Raw genomic sequence first — 15898 nt, forward strand, 5'->3', positions numbered from 1 at the left:
TCATCATGTTATAGATGATGGAAATGAAGCATCAAGTTCTTAAGTCAAAATGACTAACCTAGTGAATACTTGTTTGCCAAGAGGGACTGTTTAAATAATCTTCAAGCAATTCTGTGAATAACTATATCTATCATATTTTCCAGGACAAGACACTGACCCAGAGCAGTCATGTAACTGACACACAAGCCTAGTGTGTGCATTTAGAAATTATGCTGAAGAGGCCTGATTTCATTGTCAATGTCCTTAAACTTTACCCCATACTACGTATTTCCATTTGTAAATTGATCCAGGACCCTAGTACAAGAATCTATGTGATGATGTTTAATACTATACAAAACTACAAGAATTTTGGCACAGAGGAAAAAAAAAACTAGATGGGAAGATAAGAAAGTACTCGGTTTTCCATTTATTTCCTAATATTTTTCTTTCACAAACTTCTCTGTCTCATGAAATAATAATGAGAAAAATAACCTTATAGCTATTATGGTAGATTAGGTTGTTCAATAAAACTATATTTCTACCATCTGATCACTTTAAAAAGAGTACACCTTGAAGAAATTCAATGACAGATTCAGCCATGTGACTTGTTTTCACAATATAATGTAAGTGGGAATGTGATAACTTATGAGTTCAGAGTCCAGGCATTAAGGAGCACATTTCTCCCAACTGCTAATCTCTACTATAAAATGCCATACCAGGTATTCTGATCTTCTAAGAAAAAAATATATCAAAAAGATCTGAGCTGAATTTGGAGTCTGGAGTCAAGCCCATGCCAAGCCTCGATCAACTAAAACCCACCAAAGCACAAACTGTTGATGAGAAATAAATGCTTATTTTTCAGAGAGTGTACAGTCTTGGGCTGTTCATAGCACAACTTTACCAATTAGGTACAGCTCCCATTTACATATTGCATGAATTTGATTTTAAATATTCATATAATTGCTCTATCAGAGTATAAGAAATCAGTACAGAGAATATAAAGAATAAGTTCAGGGACACCTGTGTGACAGTCAGTTAAGCTTCTGCCTTCAGCTCAGGTTATGATCCCATCATCCCGAAATCCAGCCCCATAGCAAGCTCTCTGCTCAGTGTGGAGACTGCTTCTTCTGTTCCTTCTAGGTGCTTCTCCCCCTGCTTGTTTTCTCTTTCTCTCTCTCTTTCAAATAAACAAATAATCTTTTAAAAAGAAAGTGTATTATTAGTTTTTTGAGTGTTGAGTTTGAGAAGTTCTTTATAGATCTTGGATATTAGCCCTTCATTTGTAATGTCATTTGCAAATATTTTCTTCCATTCTGTGGGCTGCCTCTTAGTTTTGTTCACTGTTTCCTTTGTTGTGCATAAGCTTTTTATCTTGATGGGGTCCCAAAAGCTCATTTGTGCTTTTGTTTTACTTGCTTTTGGAGACATGTCTTGAAAGAAGTTACTGTGGCGATATCAAAGGATAACTTCCTATTTTCTTCTCTAGGATTTTGATGGATTCCTGCCTCACATTGAGGTCTTTCATCCATTTTGAATTTATCTTTTTGTATGGTATAAAGGTACAGTCCAGTTTCATTCTTCTGTATAGAGCTGACTAATTTTCCCAGCACCATTTACTGAAGAGACTATCATTTTTCCATTGGATATTTTTTCTTGACTTGTCAAAGGTTATTTGACCATAGTATTGAGGATCCATTTTTGGAGTCTCTATTCTGTTCTGTTGGTCTATGTGTCTGTTTTGTGCCAATACCATGCTGTATTGGTGATGCCATCTTGGTGATCACAGCTTTGTAATATAGCTTGAAGTTAAGCAAGGTGATGTCTCCATCACCTTTGTTTTTCTTTTTTATCCTTCCCTTGGCAACTCAGGGTCTTTTCTGGTTCCATATAAATTTTAGGATTTTTTGTTCCAGCTTTTTAAAAAAACTGACAATGGTAGTTTAACAAGATGGCATTGAAAGCATCAGTAGTTCTGGGGAGGATAGACATTTTAACAATGTTTATTCTTCCAATCCATGAGCATGGAATATCTTTCCATCTTTTTGTGTCTTCCTCAATTTCTTTCATAATTGTTCTGTAGTTTCTAGAGTATAGGTCCTTAACCTCTTTAGTTAGGTTTATTCCCAGGTACCTTATTGTTTGTGTTGCTATTGTGACTGGAATTGATTCTTTATTTTCTCTTTCTATAGTTTCCTGGTTAGTGTATAAGAAAGCTACTGACTGTTGTGCATTGATTTTGTATGTTGCCACATTGCTAAATTGCAGTATGAGTTCTAGTAATTTGGGAGTGGAATCTTTTGGGTTTTCCATAAAGTATGATGTCTTCTGTGAGGAGGGAGAGTTTGACTTCTTCTTCACCAATTTGGAGACTTTTATTTCCTTTTGTTTTCTGAATATTGTTGCTAGGACTTCTAGTACGATGTTGAACAATAGTGGTGAAAAAGTGGGCATCCAGTCAAAAAAGGAGAAGTCATGAACAGACACTTCTCAAAAAAAGGCGTACAAATGGGTAACAGACACATGAAATAATATCCAACATTACTACCCATTAGGGAAATGCAAATCAAAACCACACTGAGATAACCACCTTATACCAGTTAGAATGGCAAAAATTAACAAAATAGGAAACAACAAAAGTTGGTGAGGATGAGAAGAAACAGAAACCGTCTTACACTATTGGTGAGAATGCAAGTTGGTACAACACTGGAAAACAGTATGGAAGTTCCTCAAGATGTTAAGAATAGAGCTACACTATGACCCATCAATTACACTACTGGGTATTTATCTCGAAGATACAGACATAGTGAAAAGAAGGGGCACGTGCACCCCAATTTTTCATACCAGCAATGTCAACAATAGCCAAACTGTGGAAGGAGCTGAGATGTCCTTCGACAGATTAATGGATAAAGAAGATGTAATACATATACACAATGGAATATTATTCAGCCATCAGAAATTATGGATACTCCCCTTTTGCATCAACATGGATGGAATTGGAGGGGGTTATGTTAAGTAAAGTGAGCCAAACAGAGAAAGACAATTATAGTTTCACTCATATGTGGAACATAAGCAATAGTATGGAGGCCTATAGGGGAAGGAAGGGAAATCCAAAGGAGGAGAAATCAGAGAGGGAGATGAACCATGAGAGACTATGGACCCTAAGAAAAAATCTGGACATTTCAGAGGGGAGGAAGGTGGAGGAAGGGATAACAGAAAGATGGGTATTGAGGAGGGCACATGCTGTGATGAGCACTGGGTGTTATACTTAACTAATGAATCACTGAAAACTGAATCAAGGACAAATTATGTACTATACACTGGCTAATTGAACATAATTTAGAAAAAGGGGGGAATCAATGACAACCAACTAATGAATCATTGAACACTACATCAAAAATGAATGATGTACTTACTATATGATACTTAATAAAAAAAATGACAAAAAAAAAGAAAAAAATCATCAAAACAGGGAAGTCTGAAAAACTGCCATAGAAAGAAAAGCCTAGGGAGACATGACAACTGAATGTAATAATGTGGTATCCTGAATGGAATTCTGGTTCAGAGAAAGGACATAGGTAAAAACTACATAAATCTAAATAAACTCTGGACTTTAGCAATTAAAAAAAGAATATGTGTAAAAAGAATATGTCTATATTCAAAGAGATAAATATGTATAAAATACGGATTTATTTTGCAAGTAATAACTGTGTTCAATCTCTCTCCCTCTTGTAATTGAACTGAGGTAGAAATGTCTGAATCATTATCAAATTCTTAAGGTTTGTCATGAATTCTGGCAACAACTAGCTGTTTGACTCACACAGAATCTTTATACTTTTATTCTTGTTTTCATCAACATTTAACATTTTATTTTTGCATCAAAGTATTTTCTAGCCTGGGTAAGGGCGACAGAAGTGGGGACTTGGGGAATTTAATAAAGCAGGATGTCTTTTAAAATATCTGAAATCCAGGTAAGGAAAATAACACACAAGAAAAAGTAGTGAAGGACATTGGTTATTAATGATTGAGAAGAAACCAATCTCTACCATAGATAAACCTAATTTGGTAGTGCTCTACTAAAAAAGATTCAGAAGATACCCATTCATTATATTCTGTAAGGATGTGGGACAGATGTGAATGGCTCTTATAGTAACCCTGTGGTTGTTGCCTGATAACCCTGAGTTCCTTTTAACAATTTAGTACTCTTGGCTTCAAATCTACCCATCCCTCTGTGCCCTGTTCTCAGATAATGGAGCTAGATCCTATAAACTTCTCTACCTTGTTAGCTCATATGAGGTTGAGTTTTGCTGGTAAAAGACAATTGAGAGACCCTGCAAGAGAAACGGCTCTTCTTCCTGGTTTCATGTATTTCCAGGGTGTTTGGCCACTATGGCTTGGTTGTCAGCTGCATTCACGGGAAGGTCCTGAGTATTCACCTCCAGCAAGTACTTGTGGCCAGTCCCAGTCAAAGCTTCCTGCCCTCTGCTCCATCCCTCCTAACAGAGGTTCTTCCTGACTACCAGTCACAGCCTGAGATCCAGCCTCACCAATTTTAGCCTGTGGACTGTGGAGCTGCTCTGTCCCAGGTCAACACAGTGAGCATCTCTGCCATAAATGTGTGTATCCATCTTGTCTTCAATGATATCTAAATTCCATCTTCAGAGTAGACCTGGTATCACAGTGATCTCTCCTTGGGGTACTCTCCTTCAACATTAAGAAATTCTTTATGATTTCCTTTATCTTAGTAGCCTTTCTTCTTAATAGGCTTTCCCTTACAAATAGGTAATAGTTGTTTGCATCCATCTTCCCCTGATTCAATTCTGACTGATTACATTGCCACTCTGGTTGTTTAGCCCTCATTTGCAGTCCCTATAAGGGTGAGGACAAACCAATTTATTTGGAAATATGAGTAAAATTCACTTTATTGGGAACTTTACAATAATATTATGATTTGTAATATATATATATATATAATTTATTTTAGTGAATTGCAAAATCTTAAGAAATGTGTAATATGTACCTGAGTATATATATTCTTTTACTTTAATATAAATAAATCTTGAAAAACAGTCCAACAACACCAAGGGTGAAATCTCATGTACAAAGTAAATTTTGTATGATTATAACACATCGATGGATATTCATTTTTGGTCACAAAAGAACCATTCTAGTGAGGGATGTTGATAATGGGGGAGAGGCAGGTGTGTGGACAGGGGCAATAGAAGAAAACTCTGTAACTCGCTCTTAATTTTGTTGTGAACATAAAACTTCTCTAAAAATATATCTGAAAAATATTCTGAGACAATAATTGCATGGCTTTTGGAGAAATGAGAAACATGTTCTTTATATATGGTAGGATAGCGTTATACCAAAATTAGGTAACTAAAATGCCTGGTGCTTACAAATGTATGTTTTAATTTCTAAACAAGATGTAGAAAAAACTTTCTCCAGTCCAAAATTGAAATATGGACAAACCCGGTCACTCTCTGATGATACTGCCAACCTGAAATACGAGAATTATACCTCATTAATCTTACCAATATATACCTTATATACCATAATATTTTGATGAATTAACAATTTATTTCAATTAATAGTTGTATACCTCAATCAGAATATTTCCCATATAATTTACTATGAAAACACTTCAACAATTGTGTTTATATAATTGTTCACATATTGCTGTTTTTCATTGTAAGATTAATTCTTTTAAGGTACAAAATACAAAAGTTCTTAAGAAACTTACGCTTTGGAAGAGAAAGTTGAGTGTTTTGGCCACACAGATGGATTATTATTGCTTGTCTGGGAGACTCCAAGCCATGAAGAAGAAATGAAGAGGCCTAACAAATGCTGTGAGAAAACAAATTTTATTAGACGTCAAATAGAAGCTCTTACATTCATTTGAATTCTGTAGTAACAAAGTTAATTCTTGCCTTATAGAATCTTTCAAATTTTAATGTTACACAGTAGACATGTTACAAAACTACCTTATAAGTAGGAGTAAGAGAAGATAACAAAATTACAAAGATAACAATTTCAGGGTTCTGAAAATTGATAAAAGCTCAATAATTCATGAAATATTTACAGTGGAAAAAAAACCCTAGATATCCAAGTAAGAAGCATTATATTTGTTGCTTAGGATTGTTATTGTCTGGGATTGTTATTGTCTGGGATTGTCTTAGGATTGTTATTGGCTCCCCACCTGCCCACCTCAGCTCAATGATCAAGACGAGTGGTAGTTTTTACAGTTTGGAGAAGCTGCAGAAAGCAGTGGTGTTGGTGCCACAGGGGAGACTTGATGAGCAGTGGGGAAGAGAGTGAGAGAGCCCATTAACTTTTCAGCTCAATGTGATTATTTTGCTTGGTAATGAATGAGAAAAATGTATACTTTTACTAGTCTGAGGTTGTGGTTTTGTGTCAAGAACTGTGACCCCCCCATAAATATAATTTTGTGTCAATCACTGTGACCCCCCCCATAAATATAATAGGAAGGTATGATGAAGTGTGACTGAAGAGATAACATGAGCTCTCTACACACTCCTGACTGATGGAAAATATGTGCTTGGGGAGAGGAGACCAAAAATTAAAAAGATCCTAGTAGAAAGTAAATGTGAAGAAGATTTAAGAACTGCTATAAAGTTATGAGGACTCTCCACACATGTGTGCGTGTGTGCGCACACACACATTCACACACACACACACACACACACACACACACACATATCACCTGACAGAGGGTGGAAGTCCTAGTGATTTGTGGCATTTGAACACAGTCTTTTAAAAAAAAAAAATAGTGGTTGACATCTAAGCTAAAAAATCACAAGGATCATACCCAGGAGGATAGGTTAAAAAATAAAAATAAACAAGATGAATATGGAAATACTAAACAAAAATATCAGGAGACCAACTTTAGATAAGTTGGTTTATGCAAGTTGGTTTATGCAAACTTGTAAGTTTATGCAACTTACAAGAAAATAATAAATCTAAGAAAAATGAAATTGAATGTTCACTAAGCTACATTATCAAAAATGTCTTTCAAAAAAATTAAAAAATGGGGCAGCTGGGTGGCTAATTTGGTTAAGCAACTCTTTTTTTTTTTAAGTTAACATTTCTTTTTTTTTTTTTAAATTTCTTTTCAGCGTAACTGTATTCATTGTTTTTTGCACCACACCCAGTGCTCCATGCAATCCGTGCCCTCTCTAATACCCACCACCTGGTTCCCCCAACCTCCCACCCAAACCCCTCAGATTGTTTTTCAGAGTCCATAGTCTCTCATGGTTCACCTCCCCTTCCAATTTCCCCCAACTCCCTTCTCCTCTCTATCTCCCCTTGTCTTCTACGCTATTTGTTATGCTCCACAAATAAGTGAAACCATATGATAACTGACTCTCTCTGCTTGACTTATTTCACTCAGCAGTGAGACTCTTCCAGTCTCATCCATGTTGCTACAAAAGTTGGGTATTCATCCTTTCTGATGGAGGCATAATACTCCATAGTGTATATGGACCACATCTTCCTTATCCGTTCGTCCATTGAAGGGCATTTTGGTTCTTTCCACAGTTTGGCAATCGTGGCCATTGCTGCTATAAACATTGGGGTACAGATGGCCCTTCTTTTCACTACATCTGTATCTTTGTAGTGCAATTGCAGGGTCATAGGGAAGCTCTATTTTTAATTTCTTGAGGAATCTCCACACTGTTATCCAAAGAGGCTGCACCAACTTGCATTTCCACCAACAGTGTAAGAGGGTTCCCCTTTCTCCACATCCTCTCCAACACATGTTGTTTCCTGTCTTGCTAATTTTGGCCATTCTAACTGGTGTAAGGTGATATCTCAATTTGAATCTCCCTGATGGCTAGTGATAATGTTCATCATCACTAGCCATTAAGCAACTAACTCTTGATTTTGGCTCAGGTCGTGATCTCAGGGTCCTGGGATCAATCCCCACATCAAGTTCCACGCTTAGCATGGAGTGTGCTGGGGTTTTTCTCTGTCCCTCTCCCTCTGCTCCTCCCCCTATTTGCACTCTCTTTATCTCTCTTGCTCTGTCTCTAAAATAAGATAAATATATCTTTAAAAGGAATTAATACATACAAAATCCATGAAAATATCTTCCATGCTAAGAGAAAGCATATGCCAACAGAAATTTCTACTGGGATAAGATGTTACATTTATTAGAAAAAAAGTATTTTAGGGGAGCCTGGGTGGCTCAGTTGGTTAAGCCATTGCCTTCAGCTCAGGTCAGTATCCCAGAGTCCTGTGATTGAGTTCCGTATCAGGCTTCCCCTGCTCTACAGGGAGCCTGCTTCTCCTTCTCCTTCTGCCTGCCACTCCCCCTGCTTGTGTTCTCTCTCTTTCTCTCTCTCTGTCAAATAATAAAATCTTGAAAAAATTACTTTAAAGTGATATTTACAAATATATGTAAATTATAAAGAAACAGTGTTCAAATAATTAAGTGAACATATGATGGCAGCAATATAAGAGTAACAAGTATCAACAGAATAATAAAAATATATGAATAAACCCCAGAAAATTCTGAGTTTATGAATACATATTTGAAATGAAAAGTTCACTTATTAGCTTTACAGAATATGTGATATGCAGAAGAAAAAGTTGGTGAAATTGAGAAAGGTATAACAGAATTTATTCATCCTATAGAATAAGAGAAAAAAATTAATAGAGTTCATAGATCTTCAAAAGAGCTTCAGGAAATCCAGCATAGATCTGAGTACAAACTGAGAACCACAGAGACAGAAAAAAAGCAGAACAACAATCTTAAGTCACAATGAACAAAAAACTTATTAAATACCCCTTTAAAAATATTTATGGAAACCACAGGCTAGAAAACTAATAGGATGATTACATACAAATCCACATCTCAAGATGTCATAATGATACCACCAAAAATCATTTTCAAACACAAAGTAATGCTCTTGAGGGAACAGGGTGGATTATGAGGTGACTTAAGTCAGTGTGAACATCAGGGAATGGGTGATAATATCCTCCACCTCTAGCAGCCTTAGACCACATCATCTACCACACAATCTGTATCTGCCCTGTGCCACTTCCAGCCGGTGACGGGAGAAGAATTAGGCACAAACAAGTCAGCTGCAAGAGACTGGGAGCAGGGGACAACAGTTGAAAGGACTGCTGCCAGTCTCTTGCAGCTGACTTGTTTGTGCCTAATTTTTCTCCCGTCGCCGGCTGGAAGCAGCAAGTGGCGCCCAAACGGGGACCAGACCAGACCCGATCTGATCAGAAATAAAACGGGAGAAGAAGCCCCAACGTGAGTTTTGCATGGCCGTGCCTTTTTCCCGCTGGTGGGTTGTGGGCCATTATCGCAGGGTATGGGTAATCTAGAGAGCAGAAACGGTTATCGCCTTTATGTTTATTTATTGAGAAGGCTCCAGAAAGCGGGAGGAGCAAAAGTCAGCGAGGGCCAACTTATGGAGCTTTTAAAGGTAATTAAAGAACATTGCTCCTGGTTCCCTGTATTAGGGACTTTAGATTTATAAACATGGGAAAATGTAGGTCACGAATTAAAACTTTTGTATACTAAAGGAAAGCAAATTCCAGTTACTATATGGCCTACTTGAACCCTCATTCGCTCCGTTTTGGAGCCTTTACAAACCCCTGATTCGGAGAGCGATAATGAATGTTCAGGAGAAAGTGAAAAAGAGGAACGTGAACATGCCATCCAGGAGGAGAAAGAAACTATTAAGGCCACCAGAAAGGAATATAGAAAGGAGGAAACTCCTCCTCCTCCTCCAATAAAAGAACAAAAGGTGCCCATGGCACTTTCGCCATCGGCTCTGCTGTTCTATAAGAAGGCACCATTTAATGAAAAAGATGAAAAGTACATCTATCGGCTGCTCAGAAAGGCCTCCTTGAAGCACAGTGAGTGGGAGACCTAGATGTCTTACATTTTAATTTCCCAGTTATTATTACAGAACATGTTGTTCCAGGACATGATCCTAACAACCCTAATGGTATATGTCCTAACAACCCTAATGGTATCTGTGAGGCCAAGCATGAGCAATTTCCCTTCAAATTATTGAAGAAACTAAAACAGGCAGTACAAAACTATGGAGCTAATTTTTCATTTACAACGGGAATCATTCAAGGCATCGCAGAAGGCAATCGACTTATTCCGACGGATTGGTCATTGCTAGCAAGAACAGTTCTATCTCCAAGTGAGTTCTTGCAGTTCAAAACATGGTGGCAAGATCAAGCAGAAATAGCAGCTGCCCATAATAGAGCTCATAACATTCCTATTTCCATAGAACAGCTCATGGGTCTTGGACCATGGGCCCAGGTTCAAGACCAGGTATTAATGAATGATCAAGCTGTTGAGCAGCTCCGGCGTTGCTGTTTGAGAGCATGGGAGAGAATAGAATCTCAGGGAGATAAATGCTCTTCTTTTCAAAAAGTGGTACAGGGTCCAAGAGAGCCCTATACTGATTTTATTGCAAGATTACAAGAGGCTGTCAGAAGACAGATAAATAATCTTGAGGCTGAGGATACCATTATGCAACTGTCGGCTTATGAGAATGCTAATTCTGATTGTAAGAAGTTGCTAGCACCCTTTAAAGGCAAGGGAACCTGACAGATTATATTAAGCTATGCCAAGGAGTAGGAACAGAAACCTATAAAGCTGATTTGTTAGCTCAAGAAATGGCTGCTCTGACCACAGGAAAATTTAAAGGACAGTGTTTCAACTGTGGGCAAGCAGGGCATACTAAAGCTCAATGTAGGCAAAGAGGAAAATTCCCTCTGCAAAATGTAAAATAAAACACCTGGTCTCTGTATGTAATGTAAAAAGGGAAACCATTGGGCGAGTCAGTGTCGTTCTAGAGTTGGCAAGGATGGATACCCCTTTCAGGGAAACTTATTTCAGGGCAAGCCCTCAGCCCCGAAAAACAAGGGGGCCAATTCTCCCATAACACCCAGCTTTCAGACAAATGTATCATTTTAAATTTATTACATGCCACACCTGGTAGTGCTGGATTAGATCTCCCCATCCCCAGAGATGATCTTTTAATGCCTACCAAGCTTCCCGTTAAAATTCTAATTAGCATTTATGGCCCTCTATCAAAGGGGACCACTGGGTTACTTTTGGGAAGATCAAGCCTTACTTTAAAGTGAGTGCTAGTTCATACTGGTGTTATTGATTCAGATTATACGGTGAAATTTCAGTGATGTTAACTACTGTGGCGCCATGCCGTTTTCAAAAAGGAGACTGCATTGCTCAGTTGTTGCTTTTACCCTATCTCCGGGGTCAATCTAAAAATAAATAAAGAAACTCCGATGGGTTTGGGTGTACTGGAAAGGCAGGAGCATATTTGACTGAGAAAATGTATCAAGAAGACCGATTTGTCATCTTAAAATACAAGGAAAGAAATTTTCAGGTCTAATTGATACTGGAGCTGATGTGTCTATCATAAGCTCATTACACTGGCCTAAGAAATGGCCATGCAATTCCTCTCCTGTTACTATTACAGGATTAGGACAGACTGGCAATGTGCATCAAAGCTCCAGTATTCTTCTCTGTGAAGGCCCCGAGGGTCAAAAGTGTTATCTACAGCCATATATTGTAGACTTACCCATTAACATTTGGGGCGAGACTTACTAAGTCAATGGGAAGCCTCTCTGGTTTTACCTTCCCCTAAGCAGGATTCCCAGATTTTTCACTGAGGGCCACTGCTCCTGAACCCATTAAGTTAAATTGGAAGGATGACAAACCGGTTTGGGTGGAGCAGTGGCCCTTACCACAAGAGAAATTACTTATTTTGCAAGCCTTCATGGAGGAACAGATAGAAAAAGGACATATTGAAGGATCTCATAGTTCTTGGAATTCGTCAGTTTTTGTTATTAGGAAAAAAATCAGGGAAATGGAGACTTTTAACAGACCTATGTGCAGTTAATTCTACTATCTAACCCATGGAGTCTCTCCAACCTGGATTGCCTTCGCCTAATCTAGTCCCACATGAATGACCAATAGTAATCATAGATTTACAGGATTGCTTTTATACTATACCACTTGCTAAGGAAGACTGTCCTCGTTTTGCTTTTACTATTCCCAGTGTAAATTGAAAAGAACCAGCCAAACGATATCAGTGGAAAGTTCTTCCACAAGGAATGCTGGATAGCCCCACTATCTGTCAGGAGTATGACAAAAGTTATACAGACAGTTAGAGATCAATTTCCACAAGTTTATCTTATCCATTGTATGGATGATATATTATGTGCAGCCTCTGATAACATGCAATTGCAGGATGCATTTAGAATGCTTCAAATGCAATTTGAGAAATACAAACTAATTATAGCTCCAGAAAAAATACAAGTTACCACACCTTTCTCGTATTTGGGGTTCATTATGGACAGGACGTCAGTTAAACCCCCAAAAGTTCAAATCCGTAGAGATAAAATAACAACCTTGAATGATTTGCAAAAGTTATTGGGAAACATTAATTGGATAAGACCTAAAATTGGAATTCCCACATATGCTTTACAGCATCTTTTTGCCTCTTTAAAGGGGGATCCTAATTTAAACAGCCCCAGGACCCTATCAAAAGAGGCTTTAAAAGAATTACGGTTTGTTGAAAGCCAGATTCATTCAATGCAAACGGACAGAGTTCAACCTGGAATACTGATAAATCTTCTCATTTTTCATACCCCACATACACCCACTGGATTAATTATCCAGGAAAAATTAATTGTAGAATGGATCTTTCTCCCAAATAATACTGTTAAAACACTCATTACCTATATAGACCATATTGGCAGTATTATTCAATTAGGAAGGAAAAGAACTCGCCAAATACAGGGTTATGATCCACAGGTTATTGTTCTGCCTTTATATAAGGCACAAATTGAAACTGCATTCCAAAATAATTTAAACTGGCAAATTGTTCTTAGAGGCTTTACTGGAGACATTTCTTCTCATTATCCCTCTTTACCTATTGTTTCCTTTTTAGAATTACTTCTAAAATCCAATAACAGATGCCCCTACTCACTCTTCTGATGGCTCTGTTAAAGGTAAAGCTTGTTATTATGGTCCTACTTCGAAAGTCATATCTACTACTGGTCTTTCAGTGCAAAAATCAGAATTAATGGCAGTTATTGCATTGTTTCAAGATATTTCTTCTGCATTTAATCTGCTATCTGATCTGTTATATACAGTGTATATTTTGCAGCATATTGAAACTGCTACTATTTCTACTTCTGATGTCTCCCTCCATTCATTATTTTATCATTTGCAATCCCTTATTCACCAGTGCTCTGCTCCTTTTTATGCTACTCATATCTGAAGTCACACTGGCCTTCCAGGGCCATTAGCTAGAGGTAATGAAATAGCTGATTCTCTCATTTGCTCAGCTTTTCAGGAAGCCTCCAATTTTCACTGTCTTACGCATGTTAATCAAAAAGGACTTCGGCATAAATTCCCTATTATTAAGGAGCAAGAAATTCTATTGTCCCCTCCTGCCCTTCTTGTGCTGCCATCAATCTGCCTACACAGCCAGCGGGTATCAACCCACGAGGCATAACAGCCAATGAGATATGTCAGATGGATGTTACTCACATCCCTTCATTTGGGAAACAATCTTTTGTTCGTGTCACTATAGACACATACTCCGCTTCATATGGGCTACAGCTCAAACAGGAGAAACTGCTGCACATGTTATTAGACATCTCCACTCTACTTTTGCAGTCATGGGAATGCCTAAAGCTATAAAAACTGATAATGCACCTGCTTATGTTTCCTATAAGTTACAGTCCTTCTTTAAACTATGAAATATTAAACATTCCACTGGCATCCCATATAATCCTCAAGGTCGAGGAACTGTCAAACGGGCTAATCAAATATTAAAATTACAGCTTCATAAACATAAGAAAATACATGGTTCTCCTCAAGATGTATTAGCGCAACTTTTATTTACTCTTAATTTTTTGAATCGTGATGATAAAAACACTGCAGCAATAGAAAGACATTTTAGTAAACTAAAACAAGATAAAATTTATCCTCCAATCTGGTGGAAAAATATTACTTCTAATCAATGGCTCCCTGGTAACTTAGTTACCTGGGGAAAGGGATATGGGTGTGTATTACCCAATGAGGCTGTCGAGCCCGTGTGGGTGCCCTCTCATTTTATAAAGGTTCGTCATGAACAAGAAGTTCAAATTCGAACCGGTCTCACCTATCATCAACTTCGAGAGTCTCACCTTAAAGAACACTCAGGTCACGTTACCTGGGACAGACAGAGCAAAGATTCTAACTTGGGGCCAGATAAAGAAACTGACCAAGAAAGCGGAGGAAGTTCCGGAGAGTGAGCAACATCCTCTCACCCGTAACAACATGGTGGTAACTATGATGGCTCTCATCACGGTAGCCGTAAGTCATCCTGGATGTTATGCACAAATAAATAACTTTACTTATTTAGCTTATATATCCAATCCTCTTCTGCTCCATCCAGTATAGTGGGGAGAAGATACAATACCAGTTTATTTGAATGTTTCAAAATGGGTACCTGGAATTTTGGATCCTAGATTGCCTCTATTGCCCTTAGAGGAGGGAACAAATATTAATCTTACTTTTGGATATCAGAATAGGCCAATATGTATTCGCAATCATTCCAGTTGTCTTGTCCCTGCACACTATTTCAGACAGGAGGGGGTAACCTCAGCCAAAGCAACACAAAGCCCCAGGTCCTACATCCTCTATGGTACCAAACTTCAAAATACACCCAGACACATAGTTCATGTATATTCGTTTTGATAAGGGTGCCAAGTCCATTCAATAGGGAAAGGATGGAATCTTTCATAAATGATGCTGGGAAATTTACTATCCACATGCAAAAGAATGAAGGTGGAGGTTACCATTTACACTATGCACAAAAATTGACTCAAAATGGACTGAAGACCTAATCCTAAGATGTAAAACTATGACATTTCTTAAAGAGATCATGGAGAAAAGTAAACATCATATTAGGCAATGATTTCTTGGGTATATCACCAAAATCATAGACTGCAAAGGAAAAGCTCACTGTAGGCAAATGTAGAACATCAAAACATTTTTGTGCATCCAAGGGCATGACCAAAACAATGAAAAGACAGAATGGGGAAAAATGTTTGCAAATCATACATCAGACAAGGGGTTCACATCCAAAATATATAAGGAATCCTACAGGTTAGTAGCAAAAACAAAACCAAATAACCCAATTAAAAAATGGGCAAAAGAATTAAATAAGCATTTTGTCCATGAAAATAAAAAGTGAAAAGGCTTATAAAAAGATGCTCAGTATCCCTAATGATCAGATAAATGCAAATAAAAACCACAATGAGATATTTCTTCATACTCCGTAGGATGGACTCTATCAAAGAAAAAAAGTGGTGTGAGAAGGTGGAAAAAGAGGACCCTTGTACACTGTTGGAAGTACAAACTGGTCAGCCATTATGAAGAAGAATATGGAACTTCTTGAAGAAATTAAAATAGGATTACCATATGAATCAGCAATCCCACATGTAGGAAAACATCTAAAAGAATTGGAAGCAAGATCTCAAAGAGCTCTCTGGGCACCCACGCTCACTGCAGCATTATTCATAAAAGCCAAGTGGTAGAAGCAGGCCACGTGCCCACTGAGGGAGGCAGGAATCAAGGAAACATAGGACATACATAACATAATAATATTCAACCTTAAAAAGGAAGGAAATCCTATCACATGGGTGAAACTGCAGGCTGTTATGCTCAGTGAAATAAGCCAGTCTCCCTCTCTCTCTCTCTTCCTCTCTCTCTCTCTCTCTCTCTCACACACACACACACACAAAATACATGATTCCACTTATATGAAGTATCTAAATTAGTCAAGCTGAGAGAAACAGAAAGAATGGTGGTTGATGGTAAAGTACAGAAGGGAAATTATTG

At 37.8% G+C, this 15898-nt stretch overlaps 1 protein-coding gene across 2 annotated transcripts in view; it reads right to left on the minus strand.

Moving 5' to 3' along the window:
• The window catches only part of LOC116593263 (NKG2-A/NKG2-B type II integral membrane protein-like), a 43474-nt gene that overhangs the window by 15708 nt on the left and 11868 nt on the right, over window positions 1-15898 (minus strand). The window contains exons 5-6 of one of the 2 annotated variants that reach the window (XM_032347276.1): window positions 5723-5826; window positions 5367-5479 (exon numbers count right to left, since the gene is read on the minus strand). In XM_032347276.1, the coding sequence (XP_032203167.1) occupies window positions 5367-5479; window positions 5723-5826 (217 nt within the window). Of the gene's footprint in view, window positions 1-5293; window positions 5480-5722; window positions 5827-15898 lie in introns of those variants that run through there. The other variant, XM_032347277.1, reaches the window with a different exon arrangement.

Source organism: Mustela erminea, chromosome 6 (assembly GCF_009829155.1).
Source record: "Mustela erminea isolate mMusErm1 chromosome 6, mMusErm1.Pri, whole genome shotgun sequence".
In the NCBI taxonomy this organism is placed as follows: Eukaryota; Metazoa; Chordata; class Mammalia; order Carnivora; family Mustelidae; genus Mustela; species Mustela erminea.